The 21921-nt window shown below is 52.8% G+C and overlaps 8 protein-coding genes across 8 annotated transcripts; 2 read left to right on the top strand and 6 right to left on the bottom strand.

Moving 5' to 3' along the window:
* The first annotated feature begins 1596 nt into the window (after window positions 1–1596).
* On the top strand, window positions 1597–3619 carry HER10_EVM0009426 (GMC oxidoreductase). Its single transcript, XM_035478913.1, has 2 exons — window positions 1597–2059; window positions 2114–3619. Exons 1-2 carry the CDS (start codon window positions 1711–1713, stop codon window positions 3538–3540), a joined length of 1776 nt encoding a protein of 591 aa, XP_035334264.1. The 5' UTR covers window positions 1597–1710; the 3' UTR covers window positions 3541–3619.
* A 154-nt stretch (window positions 3620–3773) lies between these two features.
* HER10_EVM0000724 (uncharacterized protein) lies at window positions 3774–5059 on the bottom strand (the record flags this gene model as incomplete). Its single annotated transcript, XM_035470493.1, has 3 exons — window positions 3774–4044; window positions 4079–4721; window positions 4798–5059. 3 exons carry the CDS (start codon window positions 5057–5059, stop codon window positions 3774–3776), a joined length of 1176 nt encoding a protein of 391 aa, XP_035333670.1.
* Window positions 5060–5281: 222 nt separating this feature from the next.
* HER10_EVM0012717 (uncharacterized protein) lies at window positions 5282–6478 on the bottom strand. Its single transcript, XM_035482105.1, has 2 exons — window positions 5771–6478; window positions 5282–5607 (listed from the first exon to the last, which is right to left on the bottom strand). The coding sequence occupies exons 1-2, from the start codon at window positions 6236–6238 to the stop codon at window positions 5479–5481; spliced, it is 597 nt and encodes a 198-aa protein (XP_035334497.1). The 5' UTR covers window positions 6239–6478; the 3' UTR covers window positions 5282–5478.
* Window positions 6479–6499: 21 nt separating this feature from the next.
* Window positions 6500–11827, bottom strand: HER10_EVM0004421 (ABC-2 type transporter). The gene is made up of 3 exons (XM_035474069.1): window positions 10561–11827; window positions 8443–10504; window positions 6500–8388 (listed from the first exon to the last, which is right to left on the bottom strand). The coding sequence occupies exons 1-3, from the start codon at window positions 11320–11322 to the stop codon at window positions 6695–6697; spliced, it is 4518 nt and encodes a 1505-aa protein (XP_035333920.1). The 5' UTR covers window positions 11323–11827; the 3' UTR covers window positions 6500–6694.
* Window positions 11828–13069: 1242 nt separating this feature from the next.
* HER10_EVM0001270 (uncharacterized protein) lies at window positions 13070–14988 on the bottom strand. Its single transcript, XM_035471025.1, has 3 exons — window positions 14629–14988; window positions 14047–14571; window positions 13070–13987 (listed from the first exon to the last, which is right to left on the bottom strand). The coding sequence occupies exons 1-3, from the start codon at window positions 14901–14903 to the stop codon at window positions 13204–13206; spliced, it is 1584 nt and encodes a 527-aa protein (XP_035333708.1). The 5' UTR covers window positions 14904–14988; the 3' UTR covers window positions 13070–13203.
* A 474-nt stretch (window positions 14989–15462) lies between these two features.
* On the bottom strand, window positions 15463–17100 carry HER10_EVM0003037 (benzoate 4-monooxygenase cytochrome P450; the record flags this gene model as incomplete). Its single annotated transcript, XM_035472725.1, has 5 exons — window positions 15463–15540; window positions 15603–15923; window positions 15997–16230; window positions 16298–16361; window positions 16436–17100. The coding sequence occupies 5 exons, from the start codon at window positions 17098–17100 to the stop codon at window positions 15463–15465; spliced, it is 1362 nt and encodes a 453-aa protein (XP_035333830.1).
* A 686-nt stretch (window positions 17101–17786) lies between these two features.
* On the top strand, window positions 17787–18911 carry HER10_EVM0011815 (longiborneol synthase; the record flags this gene model as incomplete). The annotated part of the gene is made up of 3 exons (XM_035481234.1): window positions 17787–18083; window positions 18136–18599; window positions 18665–18911. Exons 1-3 carry the CDS (start codon window positions 17844–17846, stop codon window positions 18909–18911), a joined length of 951 nt encoding a protein of 316 aa, XP_035334445.1. The 5' UTR covers window positions 17787–17843.
* Window positions 18912–19704: 793 nt separating this feature from the next.
* HER10_EVM0006824 (cytochrome c/c1 heme lyase) lies at window positions 19705–21590 on the bottom strand. Its single transcript, XM_035476398.1, has 2 exons — window positions 20258–21590; window positions 19705–20160 (listed from the first exon to the last, which is right to left on the bottom strand). Exons 1-2 carry the CDS (start codon window positions 21190–21192, stop codon window positions 19887–19889), a joined length of 1209 nt encoding a protein of 402 aa, XP_035334077.1. The 5' UTR covers window positions 21193–21590; the 3' UTR covers window positions 19705–19886.
* Between the last annotated feature and the right edge of the window lie 331 nt (window positions 21591–21921).

The following is a 21921-nucleotide window of genomic DNA, read 5'->3' as shown; positions in this document are numbered from 1 at the left end:
CTACCACTCCCCGATGACCCCACCTCATGCTCCTTTAGCTTGTTGAACTTGACTCACTTAGGAGTTCCATGAATCCTGCGGAGAATTGGTCTTTCGTCAAGGGTAATGTATCTTTCCCAACTGACTGATTTACACACAAGGTGTCGCCTTGTTTGGTAAAACCAGCCGTCGGCCTCCCAGATAGCTTCGCCTTCGATATTCAGGGACGTCGCGAACACTAACAAGTGCTTCTCTCTATCTAATGTACATGAATGCCTGGATTGACGTTTGAGTTGTGGAAGGGGGAAAAGCCGAGGGGAGCTCAAATCGGATGAGGAGGAAACAGAGGCATAGCCGCAGATTAATGTCTACTAGAAATTCTGCATTGTTTCGTAAAGGGGGGTGCTGTGAATGATTGTGCCACCGAGATCTACCGAGCTTAATAGCAGCGGTATAAACCAAGCATGTTCGTCTCAAGTTCACTGCTCGAAGTTTCCTTGGTCATGGGTTCGTTCTTTTTGGATGTTGTCAGTGGAGCATCCGATGCTTATTGTTCCCTTACTTAAGCGGCAACTCATCCAGACCCAGTCGAGAAACCCACCTCGAAAAGTTGTTTTCGGCCCTTTATTCATTCAACAACTCAGAATGCAAGCATGACACACATGGGGCTTAGTATTCCCTTAACTCCCTTGATTGCTTAGAAAGCCATAGCTTAGATCCGTTGTTGCTTGTTTTTTTGAGGGTTATGCCCACCTTCTCTATCTGTATTTCCGTAAACCCGTGATTTCATCAGATAGAACTTGCAGGAGTGTTGCTAAGATCCACATATGCGAGATCCTTTCTTGATGGACATCACTTGGCGGATGCACTTGGCAACTGAGCTTAAAATTTAGTCGCCGTACCTTAGTGCACAGCACTATATCGAAGCGACTGTCCAGAATAGCACTTTGAGCATGAAAAGGCCTCCATTGCGTGAGGTTGCAATCGTTCTCGGGCATGACGTATTTTGCCAAAGCTTTCCATGGTTTCCGCCCGCAAATTTGGACGACAGTTGTCAAATCAGTCGCGAGAGCATGATTCAAACGTCCGCCACCCTGTTGCGCACTCTCCCCTCTACTCAGCCCTCATTGGCCTTACGGGGCTATGTTGGTGAGCCATGAGTAGGAGCCCCCCTGCAGGGGTCCCGCCGATCTACGCAGATATTTCCGCAGCGACGGGTTCCAGATCCCAGGAACGTTGGGTTTCTGATGGTTGATAAGCATCTCGCGCCGCCAACTACCAGTGGATCGGTCCGATCAGATATGCTCTCATTGCTCTCAGCGGTTGTCGACCGGCCAATGGCATTCAGAACCGCTGAGCCCCAATTGTAACTCGGCTTCTGCGGCTACGCCGTACTCCACCCTGCCGAGTCTTGAGTAAGTTGGGCCGTATGGATTGCACTGACGAAATGGTAGGGAGCGCATAGCTTGTTCGGTCAGCTCTCGGAGGGTCATCGCAAAATCCGGTTTAACGGGGATGGTAGCTGTTTGTATCCGCGCGGGTGACGTGATTGAGGGATTTCAGGAGCTTGGATTTTGACTGCGATGTTGTTGAATTCTCTTCTTCGGTGTTCAATGATATAAACGCTGGCGTTCGCCTTCGAGGCTTTGGCGTTCGTTTGATAACCATCTCAGTAAACATTCTTTTGCCACACTTACACTCACTCTAGACTTCAACCTTGTACATACAGCTATGCGGGGCTTCCTCACTACATCTACCCTCCTCTCTGGAGCAGCGGCCTTGGCTGTTCGCTGTAACAACGCTTCCAGCAATGGCTACGACTACATCGTCGTCGGAGGCGGTACTAGCGGTCTGGCTGTCGCCAACCGTCTGTCAGAAAACCCTGCCGTGTCTGTCCTGATCATCGAGGCCGGCGGCTCGGTTTTCGACAACGTCAACGTCACCAACCCCAACGGATACGGTCTTGCCTTTGGCACCGACATCGACTTCGCCTTCCAAACGACGAACCAAATTTTCGGCGGCAATTCAGTCCAGACCATGCGTGCTGCCAAGGCTTTGGGAGGAACCAGCACTATCAACGGTTTGTGGCGATCATCGGTTAAAAAGACTGGACTCAGATGCTAACAACTTGAAGGACTGGCCTACACCCGCGCTGAAGCCTCCCAGATCGACGCATGGGAGCAACTTGGCAACGAGGGCTGGAACTGGGATTCTCTATTCCCCTACTACCTCAAGAGCGAGCACTTCCAGACCCCGGAGCCCGCCCGTCAGGTCGCCGGCCGTCTCGAGTACGAGGCCGATGTTCACGGCGAAGACGGACCCCTCCTGACCGGCTGGACCTACGGCCAGACTAACGGAACCATGCCCGCAGTTCTGAACTCGACCTTCCAGAATCTTGGTCTGCCTTGGAATGAGGACGTCAACGGTGGAAACATGGTTGGCTTTTCCGTCTTCCCCCGCACCGTCGACCAAGCCAACGCCGTCCGTGAGGATGCCGCCCGCGCCTACTATTACCCCTACCAGAACCGCACCAACCTCAAGGTCCTTCTGAACACTAGCGCCCAGAAGCTCACCTGGAAGAACACCGCTGCTCTCCCCACCGCCGATGGTGTTCAGATCGTCTCCGCCGATGGCTCCAGCAGCGTCGTCAAGGCCAACAAGGAGGTCATCCTCTCCGCCGGCGCTCTTGTTTCCCCCTTGCTACTCGAGCTCTCCGGTGTCGGCAGCGCCAACGTCCTGAAGCAGCACGGCATCAAGACCGTCGTCGACCTCCCTACCGTCGGCGAGAACCTCCAGGACCAGATGAACAACGGCCTCTCCTTCGACATGAAGAACATGAGCATCGACGGCACCCTCACCACCGTCGCCTACCCCTCCGTCGCCCACGTCTTCGACAACGCCGACGAGGTCGCGGCCCAGATTAAGGAGGCCCTCCCCGCCTACGCCGCAAAGGTCGCCTCTGTCAACGGCAACGTCACCCGCGCCTCGGACCTACTGGAGTTCTTCCAGCTGCAGTGGTCCCTCATCTTCGAGTCCCAAATCCCCATCGCCGAGGTCCTCGTCAACGCCGGCTCGGGATCCTGGAGCAGCGAGTACTGGGGACTCCTCCCCTTTGCCCGCGGCAGCGTCCACATTGGTGGCAACTCCACCTCCCGCGCCGTCATCAACCCCAACTACTTCATGCTGGACTGGGATCTGCTCGAGCAGGTCGAGATTGCAAAGTACATCCGCAAGCTGTACAGCACTGCACCCTTCTCCACTTACACCGGAACTGAGACCCGTCCCGGCGCGGACGTCGTCGCTGCCGATGCCGATGATGTCGCGGGCTGGGAGAGCTACATCAAGGGCAACTACCGTTCCAACTTCCACCCCGTCGGCACCGCTGCCATGATGCCCCGCGAGAAGGGCGGTGTTGTTGACGCCAGCCTCAAGGTCTACGGTACCGCCAACGTCCGCGTTGTTGACGCCTCCGTCTTGCCTTTCCAGGTGTGCGGTCACCTTGTCAGCACCTTGTACGCTGTTGCCGAGAGAGCGGCAGACCTTATTGCCAAGAGCTCGTAAAGAGGCTATTAGTTCTCAAGCCGACTCGGTCGTATTCGACCACTCATTTTTCACATTTCTCAGTAAATATTTTAAGCACAATTAGATGTCCATATCCAAAGAGTAGAGTGTACAATAGTCACGCGACTTAGTCAATCAAATTCAAGTTTAGATCGTATCTCTGTATCCGCATGGGAACCAATCCAAAGTCGCTGAGATCTCGCCTGACAGTCGAGATTACCTACAGAAAGCCCCTAAGAAACGGTATAGACAACCTTCTCTCCACTAACCGGACGCATGTGATCCTTCGGCGGCTCATTGACTTGATTCGGACCAAAGAGCGGGATGCCTTCCGATGCGATGCTCTCGAGTCCTCCTGGCATCAGGCGAACCGGATTTGCCTGCAACTTGACTTTTCCCAACGACGCTTCCGATCCGAGATAGTTGTAGAATTGCGTTGCAAACTCACGGGCTTCGAGGTTGGCTGGGAATGTGACGCCTATAGATTGTGAGCAAAGGAGGCCCCTTGCGGAACAGTTGGCAAAAAGCCTTAGACCACTTACCTTGGTATTGAATCTCTACGCCAAGACCCTCCCAAACTGCACCTGTGATCGGCCTGATCCTGAGCTTCGATGGATCAAACCCTGCGAGAGCCGGTGCTCGGAACACCGCCAGCTTTCCCTCGTTGACCAACGTATCGTGCACACGTTCGACAGACGGAGACTGCGAGACCGCGTCTATGCCGTAATGAACTCCGCCACTTATGCCGCAAACTTTGCGTACCGTTACTTGCCAGTCAGCGTCTCTGTAGTCAACTAGCTCGTCGTACGAATAAGGGGCTTGGCGCAGCATGTCGTGCTTTGCACTGCTGGCGGCACCGATGAGACGAATTCTCGTGCCAGAAGTCTTCTCAGCCAGACGCACAAGTTGTGCGGCGAAGAGACCTAATGAGGTTGTTGCGCCGTATATGAAGACGTTCACGGGCCCTTCGTTGGCGAGTCTGAGGTGGTCGAAATTTCGAGATTGGGTGAATGGCCCCGGGAGCTCGAGTCGGCTGAAGACACCCTGCGCGGCTGTAAGTCCACACAAACTGATAGTAGCAGCTTCTTGGAACAACACCCCGATGGGAATGTTCCATGTGAGGTCATAGTCAATGACGACGTACTCGGCAAAAGCTCCTGGGCGGTAGTTGACCGAACAAGCTACATATCCGTAGTCAGTACATCACTGGTATGTTCAAAAGCCGTGGGCTGTTCAACCGACCGCCTTGCACGAAGCCAGCTACACGTGCTCCAACCTTGACACGAGGGTCATCGATATCTCGGATGTCTTTGCCAACACTGGCGACCTCCCCAGCGAAGTCGCTGCCGATTACGCGGTACTCTTGGGCCGCAATTGGCTTGTAGGTATAGAGCGCGTCCACATGATTGAGCGCAACTGCTCTGACGCGGACAAGAATCTCTCTTGGCCCCGGTTCCGGAGTCGGGATATCTTGTACAGCAACTGAATGCTCCTTTGGTGTTAAAGTCAGGGCTTTCATAATGGTATCAGGAATCAAACTTGAGGCTCAGTTTCGGAATAATAGGCTTACGAAAATCGAGTGAAGTGTATTCAAAGTTTCTTCGAATTGGAGAATAAGAGATCCTATATATGACTAGCTGCTACGGGTGCACCTGGGGGAGAAACAAATGCTAAAGCATACGATCGAGTAACTTGACTTTCGAATTTGATCTACTAATGTCGCGAAAACGCGAAAGTCCGTGGAGTCTGCATTCTTATATCTGTTAAACCCGGTCTGCAAGCTGACATGGACTTAAGCTCGCTGCTCTGTGAACTTAAGTCCGACCTTGTTTCCCACACTCAAAGTCAGAGTCGGGTCTTGTCTGAGTCAGTGACCTCGGAGCTGAAAGAAAGCTTGAATACCTCTAAATCTGGGAACCTCGAGAGATCACCTAAGACTCACTGCTTAATCGCGTGCAGGTAAATAGAAACTTCAGGACTGAACATGCGATCTTCAACAAGGTAGCCCGCTGCCTCCACCAACCATGTTTGGCAGTCCTTGAGGATGACCTTTTTGCCAGATGAATCCTTTGCATCTCTGTTAGTATAGTATTTTGAAGGCATTGCAGAAACAAATGTTTGTAAAGAAGCACCTCGGACGACCTGCCTAAGCAGGTGGTCATCGTATATGCATGAAGTGTTCTGTTCAGAGGAATCGCGGCCGTTTGGAGAAGTCGAGCGAAAGTCTCACTTTGTCTTCGGCTGCATTCAAAGTCTTCTCGGGAGCCTTTGCCTTGTATGCACTGGCCTCGAACCCGCAAACAGGCCTCTCATCAATCTCTTCCACTCCCCAGTTGAGCATCACGTCTTCGTCAAAGTGCTGAGCATCGACCCACTGCAGCGGGACTCTCTTTGTAGGGATATCTGAAGTGTTTGTGAGGTCATGACTGCGTTTGACCTCGAATTTGAAGCCATTACGCACATCACCGGTCGCATGAATCTTGACTCCAACATCAACTTCGGTATGAGAACGCACGAAGTACGCCCAGTGGTCTTTGAATGGTGAGCCATTGTAAATCAGTAATTCGACCAAGAAAGCTCCAGGGGGACCTGTCGGGGGCACGGTTGGCGGCGGTGGGGCCGGGGGCGGAGTTGAAGCCTTCGCGACGAGCGGCTGGGGCGGAGGGGGCGGGACATTGCCAGTATAAGAGGAAGACATTCTAGGATGATTGTCGGTGTTTTTGAGTGTTTGGAGGTAACCGTTTGCAAAACAGCTGATGTGAGTCTTCAATGCCGAAGCTGAGAGCTTTTGATCCTGTTGGACAGCTCCATGCACAACCAGGCAGCAACAGCATGCGCTACGGACCCCAACACAATGTCTCAAGATTTCTTTGTTGCCTAGGGATCGCTTGAGCCACGCGATGTCATTGCCTCGGTGAGGCTCGTTCCCACAGAAATAAAAATGAGTGGATTTGGAAACTTCACTGGTTTTGCAGAGCAGGTTGACACGTATAGGAACTTTTTATGAACTTTGGTTTCAAGATATTGAGTCTATGAATCTACTATTTTGATTGAGGATATCCAAAGCAACGCTCGCTATATGAAACATGAAATATTAAGGTATTGTTATGATTTTCCCATGAAACATGAAACTGTAATAGTTGAGGTAATCAACTTATTGGGCCGCCGTCTCCTTTCCCTTGGACTCCTTCTTGGGCTTGGATGAGCCGGAGTTCCACTTCTTGACGCGGACGAGGTAGTAAGAGATAACAGCAATGAAGATGTTGAAGAAGATGAAAGCCCAGACGATACCGAAGTTGCGCCAGCGCTCATCGTAGAAGATGTTGCTGCCGGCCAAGTACTGGTCGGCATTGCTGAGAGAGCAGTAGCGGCAAGCCTCGGTAGCCTCGGGGTTCTGGAGCTGGCCAGGGGCGAGCTTGAGGTAGTCCGCCAGGTACTCGCCGCATGTCTGGTTGGCAGGCGGGTTGAAGACAGAGGTCTCGGTGGCAGAGCAAGTGACGGGTCGGCCGGACAGTTGAGTACCGACAATGCCAGCAACCCAGTAGGTGAAGGGGGACACGCGGTACATGAAGATCCAGAAGCCGGGGAGAGCAGTAGGGGACTGCAAGACGCCGCAGAAGGTCAAACTCATGAGGACCAAGAGAGTAACCACACCTGAGGCGGTCTGGGCATCGGGGAAGGCAGCGATAGTCATGTGGGCGAATGAGGACGCATAGATCAGGAGCTGGATGGCGTACAGCATGACCAAGACCTGGCGGACGGAGCCCTGAATGCCGATGATAGGGTAGTAGAAGCAAGCCCAGATGAGGATACCGGTGACGATTTGGTAGGGGATTTCAACAATGATGTTGGCAAACATGAATGCCTTCCAGGAGTAAGCCTTGCTAGGGCGTTCACGGACCTCGTAGAGTGCACGCTGTGTAACGAAGTGAGGCTGGATCTGCTGGACAATGGTGGAGAAGATGGTGATGACCATGAAGACACCGAAGACAACGTTTTGCATGCCGGCCATGGTGCCATCGGCCTTCCAGAAAGAGAAACCGATGAAGAGACCTGCAGCGATACCGAGGAAGAACTTGGCGAAGACGTAGTTGGGCATGCGCCAGTACTGCTGGAAGACACGACCGGTGACCTCCATAAGCTGGGTGCTGAAGGGCATGGCAAACTCAGAGTGGGCACCGGCATCTTCGCTGCCAGCAACCTCCTCGTGCTGCTTCTCGAGGTGGATCCTCTCGATCTCGGCCTCGACGCCGTGGCGTTCGTTGCTAGATTTCCAGACGCTGTGCCAGTCTTCGCCCCTGGAGTTGGTACCGTTGTTGACAATCTCGAGCATGTACTCAGCGGGGTTCTCCTCATCACCGCATCGGCGAGCGCCGTGGCCCTCGAAGTAGTTGAGAAGGGTGCGGGAATTGTCGCCGATATCACCAAAGTAGACAGTCTTACCGCCGCGGGCGAGGAAGAGTAGGCGGTCGAATTGCTGGAAGAGGATAGCGCTGGGTTGATGGACGGTGCAGAGGACGGCTTGGCCGGCATCAGCCAGCTTGCGGAGGAAAGCGCAAATGGCCCAGGAACTCTGAGAGTCGAGACCACTGGTAGGCTCATCAAGGAAGAGAAGAAGCTTGGGTTTGGCTGCCAATTCGACACCGATGGTAAGAAGCTTGCGCTGTTCGACGTTCAAGCCCTCGCCGGGAACACCAACGACGGCGTCGGCAAAGTCGCGCATGTTGAGCATGTCGATAACCTCCTCGACGAAAGCGAACTTCTCCTCCTTGGAGACAGTCTTAGGCTGGCGAAGCATGGCGCTGAAGCGCAAGCTCTCGCGGACGGTGGCGGTAGCCAAGTGGAGATCTGGATGATGTTAGTTGAATGTTCAAACAATATTAAGAAGGGAAGGTTGCATACCTTGCTGCTGAACGTAGCCAGTCTTGCGTTGGAAGCTGGCGTCAAGAGGCTTGCCATTGACAAACATGTCGCCAGTGATGACACCCATGGTAGTTCGCTGAGCCAAGACATCGAGAAGAGTCGTCTTTCCGGCGCCGGAGACACCCATGAGGGCAGTGAGAGTTCCGGGCTTCACCCAGCCATCGACGTGGTCAAGCAGACGGCGGGGTTCACCCTTGATCTCAATATCGTAGACGACGTCTTTCCAAGTGAAAATGTCCTTCTGGGGCGGGATTGAGTTGACGTTGGCCTCAGTGTCCTGGTCCTTGGAAACAGCCATCTCCTCGTTGGTGACGCTGCGGTTGACGCCATCCTGAAGATGAGCAGGGACGCGGCCTCGCTGGAAGACAAGAACCTCGGCGGCGCTGGTGGTGGAGGAGTTGAGCTCAGTAGCGACGAAGTAGATGATCATGAAGAAGAAGAGAAAAGCCAGCAGGATGCCAAAGTTGCGCCAGACGTGGGAGTAGTAGTACTGGTAGTTGGTCTCGATGAAAGCATCGCCGCTAACGGTACGCTGACCTGCGACAGAGCCGACAGCCGAGCAGATCCAAGAGTCGCCAATCAGAGGAGTGTATGCGGGAATAATCTCGGAGCAGACGAACTCGCGACCGTGGAACTCGTTGGCAATGAGGATCTCGAAGGCGTAGAAGATGGGGTTGATCCAGCGAATCCAACCGAACCAGTCAACCATCTGGGGAACTCTGATGACGAAACCAGTGTAAATGACAAGAGCCAAGACAAGCACACCAGCCAACATCATGGCCTGAGAGATGGTCTTGGTGATGGCTGCCATAGTCCTGAAGACGGCGCTCATGACGAAGGTGGAGATGTAGGTGATCAAGAAGTACAGGAAGAATTGACCGGGTTCCCGACGAAGACCAGCCAAGAAGTACAAGATGAGGTTGAAACAGGTTGCCGTGACGAACTTGATCGGGATATCTGCGACGATACCAGCGATGGCTTCGGCTGATGGATGGTAGAAGGCGTAGGAGGCATGCTTTTCGACGATTGGCCGCTGATCGTATAGACTGTTAATTTCAGAAATAGCAGTGAGAGCGTTCATGAGAATAGCCTGGAACAAGACCGAACCCTTGGAGTAGAAACCGGAAGTAGCGTCAGGAGTGCCGTAGAAGACTGAACCAATGATGAGAGCCAAGATGATGTTGAGAACAGCCGCTGTAGCTGTAGCCGAGATGTCGTTCCAGATTCGCTGGTAAGCGCGCTTCGTGGTAAGCCGCACTTGCATCGCCAAGCTGATGAGGTAAGGAGACTTGGGGCGGACATGCTTCGCCTGCCTGTCGTTCTTCTGCTGGCGAAGCTCAGTGAGAGCATGGCCGTGGGGATCAATCGGGTTCTCGTCGGTGTGCTGCTCGATCTCCTGGCGGAGAGCTTGGTATTCGGGAGATGCACGCCAGTATGCCTCGAAGTCCTCGGGGGTTCTGGGAACCTGGTTCTCCATGCCCGGGCGAGCCTTGCGCTCGATGGGGTTGGTGACCGAGGTCAAGAAGTCTCCCGTGGTCTGACGCTGGGGGCATTCCCAACCCATGCGCTCGAAGTAGGACTTAGCAGCAGTGGCAGGGCCGAAGAAGATCTGGCGGCCTTCGTAAAGAACGACAGCCTTATCGAAGAGGTCATAGATGGCCTGACTGGCCTGGTAGATGGCAACAGCGTTGGCACTGCCGGTGAAGTCGGAGGCAAGGCGCAGCGACTGAACGAACTTCAGAGCGGTGGCGGAATCCAAGCCACGAGTACTGTTATCCCATGCGCACATGGGAGAGCCAGCAAGCATCATCTCAGCGATGGAGACACGCTTTCTCTCTCCGCCAGAGACGCCACGAACGAAGTCATTTCCGACCTTGGTGTTGTAGGTGTGGCTGAGACCACAGACTGCCATGACAACCTGGGCTCCTCTCTTGTGAGCCTCCTCGCGACTCAGGCCCATGGGTCTGTTAGATGGTGTGCGAACAGCGCCGGCGAATTCGAGTGTTTGACCGACGGTAAGATGGGGGAAATGCTTGTCGACCTAAATTGAACGTTGTTAGCGAATACAAAACAAAGTATTGGAACGTGGGAACGAACCTCCTGATTGTAAACGGTCTCTCCCTTAAACTCCTTCATCATCTTCTTTTGCGGAATGCCGTTGTAGTGGATGACAGACTCGTCTCCAATACTCAGACCCTGGAGTTCACCAGTCATCGTCTTCAGGAGTGTACTGCATCCGGAACCAGGGCGACCAAGAACGATCAAAAGCTCGCCGCTCTTGAGCAGGCCATCGAAGCTGTTGAGAATCCTCTTAGGCTCCTTCTTTCCGAAGCTGATGTGCTCGCCGATTCTGAGAGGTGCTTGAAGGAAGTCACCAACGGTCTGTTGCAGCTGCAAAGCAGCGCCGGTACCAGAAACGTTGAGATCCTTGTAGGCGACACCAGCATGCTTGAGGGTGATCCCCTCATTCTGCATGGCTCGCATGAAAGCCTGGAGCCATTTTGAAAGATCAAAAGACTTGCTTGCAGGGTCCAAGGCGGGATCGTCTTGGCCGTAAGAGATATGTGTCGAAAGAGGACGGCCATTGCTGGCCAAACTTTGGTGCCGCGAAAGGTTTGTTGCGATTCTCTGAAGTTCTCTCCTATCCTCCTCGTCGATCATCATCGTATCGCGGTGGGTATCTCTCGTAGGGCTGGAAATGTCTCCATATTCTTCGTCGGAGGAATCGCCATTCTTTCCTGTGTTGATGGGAGCAAAGCCGCCGGTGGGCTGCTCGGATGATGTTCGTTGTTCTCCGTTCATTGTGACTGAAGAGGTAGTTGTGCCGTAGCTACCTCGGGTTGCTGTTCTGTCCTCCATGGTTGTAGATGTGATGACCAGGGGCGAAGCTCAGATGAGCTGAAATTAAGGTTGTTGGTATTAGTCGCACAGCCGATTGGTGATGGTGCTGAAGTGTTTGCTAAAGTATGTTGCAATGTGTAAGATGCTCACAGACTGTATGGAATATTCGATGAAGACTAAAAAACGAAATTTGGATGTATGGGTTTCGGATGACTATATTATATCAAGAACCCATGGTGGAAGCAGATCTACGTTGTACGCTTGCGGACATGGCCAACCTCCCGGGGCCACCGAGCTAGAGCCGTGATCCCGCCAAGCCAGCTGGGCTCTGAGTTTGTTGTGCGACTCTAGCAGACGGCCGAGACCAGTTGGTGCGGAGTTCGCAGTGCTCCCGCCGACCGGCCGGCCGGTGGCTATGAGGTCACCCCTTGCCAGACATGAAGGCATTCTCCCGGGTGAGTACTCTAACCCCGAACTGTCGCGCACAAGATGTGTAAGCTAGGGGAGAAAGCGAGCGTGTCCCTAGTGCACGGAGTGCATGTTGGGCTTTCCGAGTTCCCACCAGCATGGATGGCGGAGCGGGCGGGTTGTTGTCTGCCATCACAGTCCGTCCCCGACTCGGGGACTTGGAGTGGCCCGAGAGGCTCGATAACTCTTCCAGTTTGGGTGCAAGAGCCACGCTGCGGCCCTAGAGACGAGTCAGAAACTAGGCTTTGCTAAGCTTGCTAAGCCGTTTACGGTCAGAACATGGGCTAACTGTGGTCGAGACGCCCTGCTGTTTTCCGATTGCATCATGGTGGCTCCCAGTTTGGTGCCGTTTTGTCTCTGGCACTCAGCCAAGCATGCGATTCTGTAGCGTAGGCCCACCGTACATCTCTGCGTTGCTCGTAAATCTGGCGTCACATCGGGATGGGGCCACCGGCAGACATACGGGAGATTTACGCTGGGCAGGGCTGCGGCTGTTCACAGCGCACCGAAATGAAGCTTACGCAGTAACGCAGTACGGATACGCATTCCACCAGCGGAACTCCCGTCCCCGAGGTACCGATGATTGTCAGCCAGTGGGTATTTTGTGTCGGAGTTTGCAGATTATGGATTGTTAATTGATAAAGACACGAAATTTCCCCCTTACTTCCAGAAGATGCTTATAATTTCTGTTGCTGTGTTGCGGAGTTTAGGTTTCCGTAACCCAGCGCAGTTGTTGTGATCAATTTGAGAAGTTGAGCCAGATTCTTCAGCGAGCTAAACAAAACTGCGAGTCCGTCGCCCCCGAGTAGACGTCACTTTGCAGCCACCGAACTTTGATGCATAAGACTTAGATGTTAGACCATCGGTGTGAGATTCAATTTAAGATGGAACTACGGATTCCGACTAGTGAAGGTGCATTATTGTTCAGCATCGTTGAGTGTTTCCACGTGAGGTGGGCGAAACATACATAATTCTCAACTGATGTGATTCACCCCTTTTTGATCCTTTTCCACATTCTCGGGTCCCGGGGTCCTGCAATCGGCTAAAATATCAGACCGCTGAGTCAGGCCTTGCATTGCAGGTCAACTCGTAGTGCGCTGCGCAACGACGCAGATCGTCCCTCCCGAACGACCGAGAAATTCCTAGGAATCTCCCCGCAGCATAAGCTTCGACTAGAGGGGAAGTCCAGAACCTCTTTTTGACCGGCGTTGACGTGGTTTTCTCTTCATACTTCGGTAAGCATTAAGATGGCATCTCTTGGCAGAAAAAGTCCGCTGCCAAGTAGAGTTTCCGCTGCGTCACTTGAAACTCTGTTGGTCATCTCGCAAAGCGAGAAGCTTCTGGCTGGAGAGGAACGGGGAGGGTTACTCATCAACCCGTTTGCCCCGTTGCCCCGGTGGTTCCCCCAATTCCCTTTTCTCGGTTTCCTATTTACTCCTTTTTGACACCCACTCTGCCGATCTTTCTGAGTCCCCAAACCGTCACAAACAAGGTTGCGCCGTAAAGCGCAAAGCAGTACCAAAACGACGCCCGGTAACCCTCCAACAACGCCATCGGGCTCTCCTTGTCGGCGAGGTTCGACCGGGCAGTCACGGCACTCGCAATGGCGCCCGATGAAGCCAGCCCTACGCTTTTACCGATTTGGGCAATGGCGTTATATACCCCTCCGGCCACGGCCTGCTTCTTGGCCGGAAACAGCGATGTGATCAGCAGATTAGAGATTGTGAATAACGTGTCAGCGCCAATAGCGTTCATAAACATTGCCCAGAACACGCAGATCCAATAAGACCACGCGGGGTCAGCGATCGCCATCAATAGCGGCGACAGGCACGCCAGGGCGACGGCGATGAGAATCGCTAGGTCTGCCCGGACGCGGTGGACCACGAGACCGGCGACGATATTGGCCAGGACTCCGCCCACGGGGGCCGGCAGGAAGCGCACCGATGTGTCGATTGCGGTGAGCCGCTGCACGTATTGGAAGTAAAACGAGCTGAGCTGCTCGGTCGCGTTGAAGGCACCCCATACCATGAAGACACTGATGCAGATGCAAGTGAAGCTGCGGTTCTTCCAGAGTGAGTTTGGGATAATGGCTGGTTTACCCAAGCGCTCTTGTCTTTCGACCCAGGCAACGAACCCGCCGATTAACACGGCAGAGATGGCGAGCAGCGCGATATTCTCTGGTTTCTTGATGTCCTGAGTGCTGTCGGTGATCGCACTGTCAACGTCCTGTCAGTTGATCTCGCTCTCTAAACAGAGGGCGCATGCTAAACTCACGCAAGCACATAAGAGACCATTGAGAGGAAGGCACTGGCGAGGAATGCTCCAACCCAGTCAACCTCGGTCCTGAACCTGTGCCAAGTGACCGGCCCTCTCTTGCCGATGCCAGGCAACCACTTCAGTGCAATAAGGAAGATGATTGTGTTGATGATTGCGGCGATGTGGAATCCCCATCTCCAGCCAATCGTATCTGTGAACACACCTCCAACACTGAGTCCAACAGAGAACCCAATTGGTTGGCCTCCGCCCATCGATGCAAAGGCGATGTTTCTTCTCTTGCCCATGGGGAACGCGTGCGTTATGATACTAACGGCGGAGGGGAGGCACATGGAGATGGCAATTCCGGCAAAGGCACGGAACATGATGAGCTGGATTCCCGTGTTCGCCAGCCCACAGGCAAGGGTGAAGACTGATTGCAAGAAACATCCCATAAGATAGAGTGTTCGAGCACCGTAGAGATCGGCCATGGCGCCAGATAGCAGGAGTGTGCATCCGCAGGTCAAGGCGTAAACAGAGGCAGGCCTTGTTACTATTAGAATGAGTGTACAACGATATGAGTCGTCTAGCACTAGTCCCTACCATAAGAGAAGGTTGCCATCAAGATGAACATCTCGAGCCATGGCCGGAATGCAAACAGTAACTATGCCGGCTAGAAGGGAGCTAATGCCTGTAATACAGGTCACTGAGGAGATGACAACCATGGTTTTACCCTTTGAAAGGTCTCCATTTTGACCATTCTCGGGGAAAACAGTAGTCTGGTTCAGTGACTGCGATGTTGTTGACGTGGAAGCTGAGAATTGTGGGAGTGGTGTTGTTGGTGCGTTGACCAGCTCCACTGTGGTTGTGGTCGACATCGTGAGTTTCTAGTTTGGTGGTTGATGACTTATGGCCTTACAGCACCAAGCAGGCGGGCCGCACTCTTCACTTATTCAACTGTGGACTAAACAGAAACAATGGGGATACTGTCAATTCAGAGGGAGTACAGGGCGCAGAAGACGCATTTTCATTATGCAATTGCGCAAATTTTTGACCAACCTGCCCGATCTCGGCCGAAGTGGACGGACCACCGAGTTGGCCCATTTTCGGAGAGTTAATAACATAATAACATTGACACCGCTCGAAATTTACTGAGTCGCCATGACTAATGGCCACAGTCTAAATAACCATCGAGGTAGATTGGTATTTCTATTGGTGTTCACGGAGTAGAGATGCCTGAGTCTTGCTGAGAATGCAGCGACTTTGAAGGCGGTTGATTGACTTTGGGGGTCTATCAGGTGCTTGGATGGAGTAGTATCGCGCCATTATATTATTAGACTCCTCGGGACCAAAATAACCCAATCTTTATAGTCATGTCTCGTAAAACGAGGTCGTCACATAGTCATAATCATCAATCTCAAGACCTGCTTTCTTTCCCTAGTACACCTTCCCACGATCGGAGATTTTTACAAACATTTCAGTATCCGAAGACTGGAAGTCAAAGTTCCGAATGAGCTAATGCATAGGATTAGCATCATCACCCGAACCATGCATTTAGATCACGATGAATTACTCACCTGGACAAATATCTTGTTCAACTCCAAGAAAGCGACAGACTTGCCTGTGCATCGCCATCGGCCAGCACCAAACACGAGCTCAGTCTGCTTCTTCCACGACTTAACCGTCTCAGCATCGGCTTCAAGCCACCGCTCAGGTCGGAATACCTCAGCATCTTGGCCAAAGAGTCTTTTGTCGTGGGTCGCCGACGTCACGTCGTGCCCAATTCTGGTGCCTGCAGGCAGCTTGATGCCATTGTAGATATCACCCTCGGGCCCAACCTGTTTCATTACCAGACCAGCAAAAGGGGGTTTCACACGGAGGGACTCGTATATGATTGCCTGTTTTCGAACATGGTTTAGTAGTCGGTCTCAAGGTAAATCGAACAGACCGGCTCTTCATTATCTGACGTACTTGAAGGTATGGCAGTTTCTGGGCCTCTTGATACGTGATGGGGTCTGATATCCTTCCTTCTGACACCGCATCCTCAATCTCTTTTACAAGAGACCCATACACAGAGAGGTCAGAAAGTATATAGTGCATCGTCCATTTTATGGCCTTTGCTGCTGTGTCGGAACCAGCGACCATTGGAAACATGATTTCGGACTGCGCCGAGCGCTGATCCAGACCGCGACGTATGAATGACCCCTGTCGAGTTCGCGTTAGCGGACTACCAAAGTCTCTTGGGGTCGTCTTATGGCAGTTGACAACTTACAAGTAAGTCAGGCTCATCTTTTCCGTCAGGACTAAACCGAGTGGCAACATGTTCTTTGGCAAGTCTGTCCACATTAGCTTCGTTATACTGGCAGAGACTGCGAAATAGGATATGCATAGCAAAGGCAAAGAGACATACCCCATGATCTTTCCAAAGCCACTCTTGTCTGTCGTTTTGGGACCAAGCAGCCGTAGAGCAAGATCCGATGTAAAAATACGTTGGAGCGGCGGAATATCCGTAAAGAACTGCAAGACGTCTATGGCCAAATTTGACATGGCAACCAATCCAAAGACGTCTGAATCTTTCCGCAGAAGCCCAAGGGGCTGTCCAAACGACATCCTCGAGCGAGCATCCATGGCGTAGTAATGTGCGAGTCGACCAAAGTCTACAGCCGTCTGCTCCGGAAGTCCTATGATCTCTGCATTTCCTGCTTCCCGCGAAGACAACTTGGTGGCGTAGCTTCTTCGAATCAAGCTCACCAAGTCCGCTATACCAGAATCAATGCTGGCTTCCAACCCAGGAATGTCCTTGCCCAGGTATCCCGGCTGCAGTTTTGTTCTCAAGGCATGATGAACAGACTTATCGAGTACGCTGCCCATCATGTCGTGATACGGGTCCAGCCGGGTGGCTTTGTACCAGCTACTCCGTCCATAAGTTGACTTAGCCGCTGACATGCGCCTGATGAGTTGTACATCAGACGTGATCAAGTCATTGGGGCCTATGCGGACAAGCTCGCCATATTTTGTCGATAGTTTAACATACTCGAGGTACCCGCGAGAGCCTCGAGTGCGGATCCGAAACATGGACCAATAAGATAATGAAGACAGGAAAGGGCCAGGGATATGCGATAAACGAACCCATGATCTCAAGGTAGTGATAACCAAGTACACCGCAACTAAGATACCGCTGAATTGGCCAAGTGGTGTCCAAGGTAACGCGACTGCGGACTGATACAGTAGAGAAGGCATTTTCTCGATGTCAAATTGTCAAGGCCAACTCGAAACCAGAAGTGGGGAGGCCTTTCAACTGAAGAAGACGAATCCAGAGTTTAGGCATCACTTTAGAAGTTTCTCTAAAGCAGGCACAAAAATCAATATTTCCAATCCATTTTGGTACCCCTTGTAAGCCAACACCCATGATAATATTGAAGGAGTGGATATCGCGATCGTCCAGGGCTAGACCGGCTTACGCCGAGCTAGCGCGTTGCGTCGCTGACCGTAAGCTCGCACCGACAACCTATGATAAGAGGAGCTGAAAACCATAAGTGTGATGGGGGATGCATTGATTCCTTCCTTCCGCATACCGTGGGGCATCAAGCCTGCAAGATGGAAGATTTGAGGCAGCCAATATGTCCCTTTGCGGCGGTGAAGAGAAGGGGTCCATTCCGTGTATCCGTACTGATCAATGATATTCAGGCTGTATGACTCGGGGTGGCTCCTCTTCAAACGATAAAGACTTGAAAAGATACAGTGGGCCTTATCCCTCCACTGGTTGGTGAACTCGGACTTTGATCAGCATCGTAGACTGCGGCCTTTGTGATAGCAATATGCTTCAACCACCGGTGGTAGTCCCGACCGATCAACTTGATAAAGACACGGATCTTCGGCAGACGCTGTCATGTCTGATCCCCACGTTTCTGAATGCCATCAGCTACGTCTCGCCCCCAGAAGTCGACAAGAAAGCATTGAGGATAGCTCTCCTCGATAGAGCACTCCGAAGCGGTGTCCACCTCGAAACCGACGATGCTTCGCAAATGCGATTCGAGGCCGGACTAGCTGTCGCTGCCGTAGGCTCTCCATTAAGGTGCTCCTCTTGACACTTCTGAACTCTCTCAATAGGAAATGTATCCTCTCCATCCCCTCGAAATTCAGATCCACATCGGTCTCTTCACCTGGTTCGGCTTCATCATCGACGACATGAACGCCGAGCTAGGGCCAGACCTAGAACAATTCCAGACACGGCTTCTGATGGGAGAACAGCAACCCTCAGCACTCTTACAGGCTTTTGCCGATGTGCTAAAGTCGACAAAGAAGTACTACGATCCAATAGTCGCCAACCTGATCGTGCTGTCCGCTCTAGCCTTTGTCAACTCCAACGCGATTGAGATCCGGCCGCAGTACCACACAATCGTCCTGTCAAAAGAGACAGTCAGCTGGCCGTACTACTTTCGAGATAAAGAGGGCCTTCCAGAGGTGTACACCTATTTCTGCTTCTACAAAGAGACGTGTCCGGATATCGCGTGCTTCCTGCCAGCTGCGCCCGAGATGGGCAAGTTTATCAATCTGACCAATGACATATTATCGTAAGTGCCCGTCCCTTTGCTTGTGATGATTAAAAAGCAACTAGAATCTTAACATGGAATTGCAGATTTTACAAGGAGGAAAAGGCAGGTGAAGTTAGGAACTATATCCACAAACAAGCCTTGAGTCTAAACCAAAGTCCCTTGTCTATACTAGACTCCGCAATCCTGGAGACTGTGGTTGCGTACAACCGGTCCAGGGCGATTTTGAAGAACAGCCATCCGTACGAGGGCATATGGCACGCTTATGCCATGGGATATGTAGCTATGCACTTGAATACCCGACGATATTACCTTTCAGAGATAGTATTGTAGATTTCTCTGCCGCTCAATAAACATAACTTCCAATCAAGGTATGCCTTAGAGGGGAGAACCACAAATCATGTCTTCCACGAATGGTTTCAAAAGAACTCTATACACTGGAGTCTCGGTTAGAACCAGGCACAGATCCCGGGCGCCGTGGTGCCAAGTAACGTCGGACTGGCTGCGGGTGTTCGGCTCTTACAGGATCCCGATCTTCGCCCCCGGGCCCCTGCAGCCGTCGCTGTCCATGTCGAGACCGGAACCGAAAGCGGGAGTGGCAGCGTCGGGAATCAGGGCATGACTTGGGTTGAAGCACTGGTAATTACCTGCATGATGACGTGCGAACGGCATTTCGTGGGTGATTTCTTGTTGTTAATTTCGTTGATTGCGTTTCCTGAGGCACGCTAGGATGATGGACGATTGTACTTTCGAGGACATGATAAATAAGGCTTCCAAGCAATAGGGGCCCATACGGAAGCATGGGATTGGATCTTGTCCCTTAGTTGTATGTCTTCCTGGAGAAATGTACCTACCTCTTTGGCGACAACACGGGTTATGTATGAACGCTTGCCCGTCTACGTGATTCGCTTGCGAATCGCAGAGTCAATCAACCTCGCGCACACATCACATGGTGGGCGTTGTTCTTCGAGCTATGTCTTCGAGCTATGAGAGAGGCGAAAAAGAAGATATGAGTTCGCAAACTTTGCCAGTAAGGATGATTGAATCGTGCCAGCTGCGGCCGTGATGTCACGTCTACGAGCATTTTAGTCGTCAATGTCTACAAGAGATGATCTGAAATTGAGTAGTTCTTTCTTCGTGGTCCTTGGGATATTCTTCCCACAAGACAAGATAAATACGCCAGTCTCCAATGCTGCAAGTATTTGTACATTTATTACACGTCTTTATACACTCTCAACGCGCCTCCATCTCGCCCGAGATACAGAAGCCATCAGAGCCCAGATGGAAGCGGTCCAGTGCCCTCCCCTCTCAAGCCAACCCAACACCCCTCAAAGCCCTCATCTTGACGCCCTCCCAGCTATTCAGCTTCGGCCGCACGTCCAAGTAGAAGCTGGGCTTCCCACGGGCGTCGGGGCGTCCGGCGTAAAAGTCAATGACGTATTCGACCTGCACGCCGCAGCGGTCGACGACCCAGTCGTGGCGGTCAAAGGGCGGGGTGTAGCCCAGCAGGGTATTCACGCGCGCCTTGGGAGACATGTTTGTGCTGAGGCCGAGGAAGGAGTGTAGTTTGGGGCCGTCGCAGCTTTGGGCTTGTATTAGCTTTCTTCTTCTACTTCGTTCTTTGGTAGATGGACGGAGCTGGGTTGAATCCAGAACCATGGTATGAGGGGTTTACTTACGCTGTGCCTTCGAGGTAAGGCGCCTCCCACTCTTTAATCTCCTTCCACGCCCTCTCGTTGACGGCGTTGTGAATCGGCACCACGGTCGCCATGTCCTGCGCGCGAGTATCGTGGCCCTTGCGCTTCATCGCATCAAAGAACATCTTTTGGGAAGGGTATATCCAGTTCCCCGTCGCCTCGTCCGAGCCCGTCTCTTGCTCGTGGTTGGAGGGGCGGCTGGTGCCCGGGTACGCCGACGTCGCTGTCCTTGGAATCGTCGAGACCTCGCGCTCGGTGTCGAGGCCTGATTTGGCGGGTGCGGATGGTGTGGGGATCGGTGTGTTTGATTCTGTGGTTGTCGTTGATGAGGTGAAGGGGATGTAGGACTTTAGGGACTGCGTCCATGATTGCGAGGGCTCTGGTGATGATGGCGCGGCTTCGAAGGTGTGATGGGGGTGTGGTGTGTGAGGAGTTGAGGAACCGTTCGCGGCGGAGGCGGCGCGGGCTTGTTCGAGCCAGGCTTCGCGGGATTTGTGGTCTACGGGACAGACTTCGGCGGAGGCATCGGCGGAGGCGGCGGGAGCTTGTGTCGCGGAGGGGCTCGTAGACATTGGCGGCGCCGAGGAAGAGGCAAAGGGCGTCAAAGACAGCAGAGATTGCGTCCAGGAGGATGATGACTGTGATTGCTGGGACTGTGGCGATCCTGCCTGTGTCGGGGGTATCGGGTGCGGCGGGTGAGGAGGTTGAGCAGCGTCTGGGTTCGCGGCGCGGGCGTGCTGGAGCCAGGCTTCGCGGGCCTTGTGGTCGACGGGGCACGTTTCGGGCGCGGCGCCGTTGCTGGAGTCTGACATTATGTGGTGAGGATGGTCTTCGTAGTCGATTGCGACGGAGGAGGATATGGTAACTGAGGGTTGAAAGCGGGTTAGGAAAACAAGATCTACGAGGTCGGCGTTCATTTTGGAGGTTTGGTATGTAATTGAGTAGAGATGCTACGGTTCATACCAGTCAAAGATATCCAGGAATGGAAGTCCTCAAGGAAGTAGGAGGCAAAAGGATCTGATCCTTTTTGAACCCCTCGATGGGTTTGGCGGCTTGACGGGTAACCAGATGCGGGACGGGGGCCTAGATCCAGAACCCGGGGATAGGGTCGCAGTGGTGTTTCTTTCTTTGTTTGTCTAGATCTTGGGGCGTCGTAGCTGGGAGGGGTCTTGCGACAGGAACCGCATTGAATCTCTGCGTTGGCGCAGCTGAAGGCCCAAGGGAGAGGGCGCGTTCGTTTCGTTGGTTCTTGGCTGGTTTCGTGAAGGGGGTTGATTCACGATTCCGCGACGAACGAGCGGGATGCAACGACTTTTTAGGTGGGGACTTTTACTTTCTGCGTCTTCCATGCGCATCTGTTAATTTTTATTTTGGGATGATGTGATTGACGCCGTTTGATTGGGTGGTTGGATGATGGGACTGTCTGTCGGGTGCTTCCGATGACGCCGGGATGGCCACGGTCCACGGAAGCTCTGGCGGATTGATGTGTCAGCAAAATTCCAAGCTGCTGGATCCCATAATCCGATATTCCACCGATAGCCTGTGGCTGAAGCTATACATATGTGGCTGGTGCTTCTGGCCATTGCCTCAGTCAAGCCTGTTGATGCTATCCCTAGGTATTCTGCCTCGGTGAGCTTTAGTGCTTA

Source organism: Colletotrichum scovillei (genome assembly GCF_011075155.1).
Source record: "Colletotrichum scovillei strain TJNH1 chromosome Unknown Contig00005, whole genome shotgun sequence".
NCBI lineage: Eukaryota > Fungi > Ascomycota > Sordariomycetes > Glomerellales > Glomerellaceae > Colletotrichum > Colletotrichum scovillei.
This window is presented reverse-complemented; position numbering and strand designations above follow the sequence as displayed.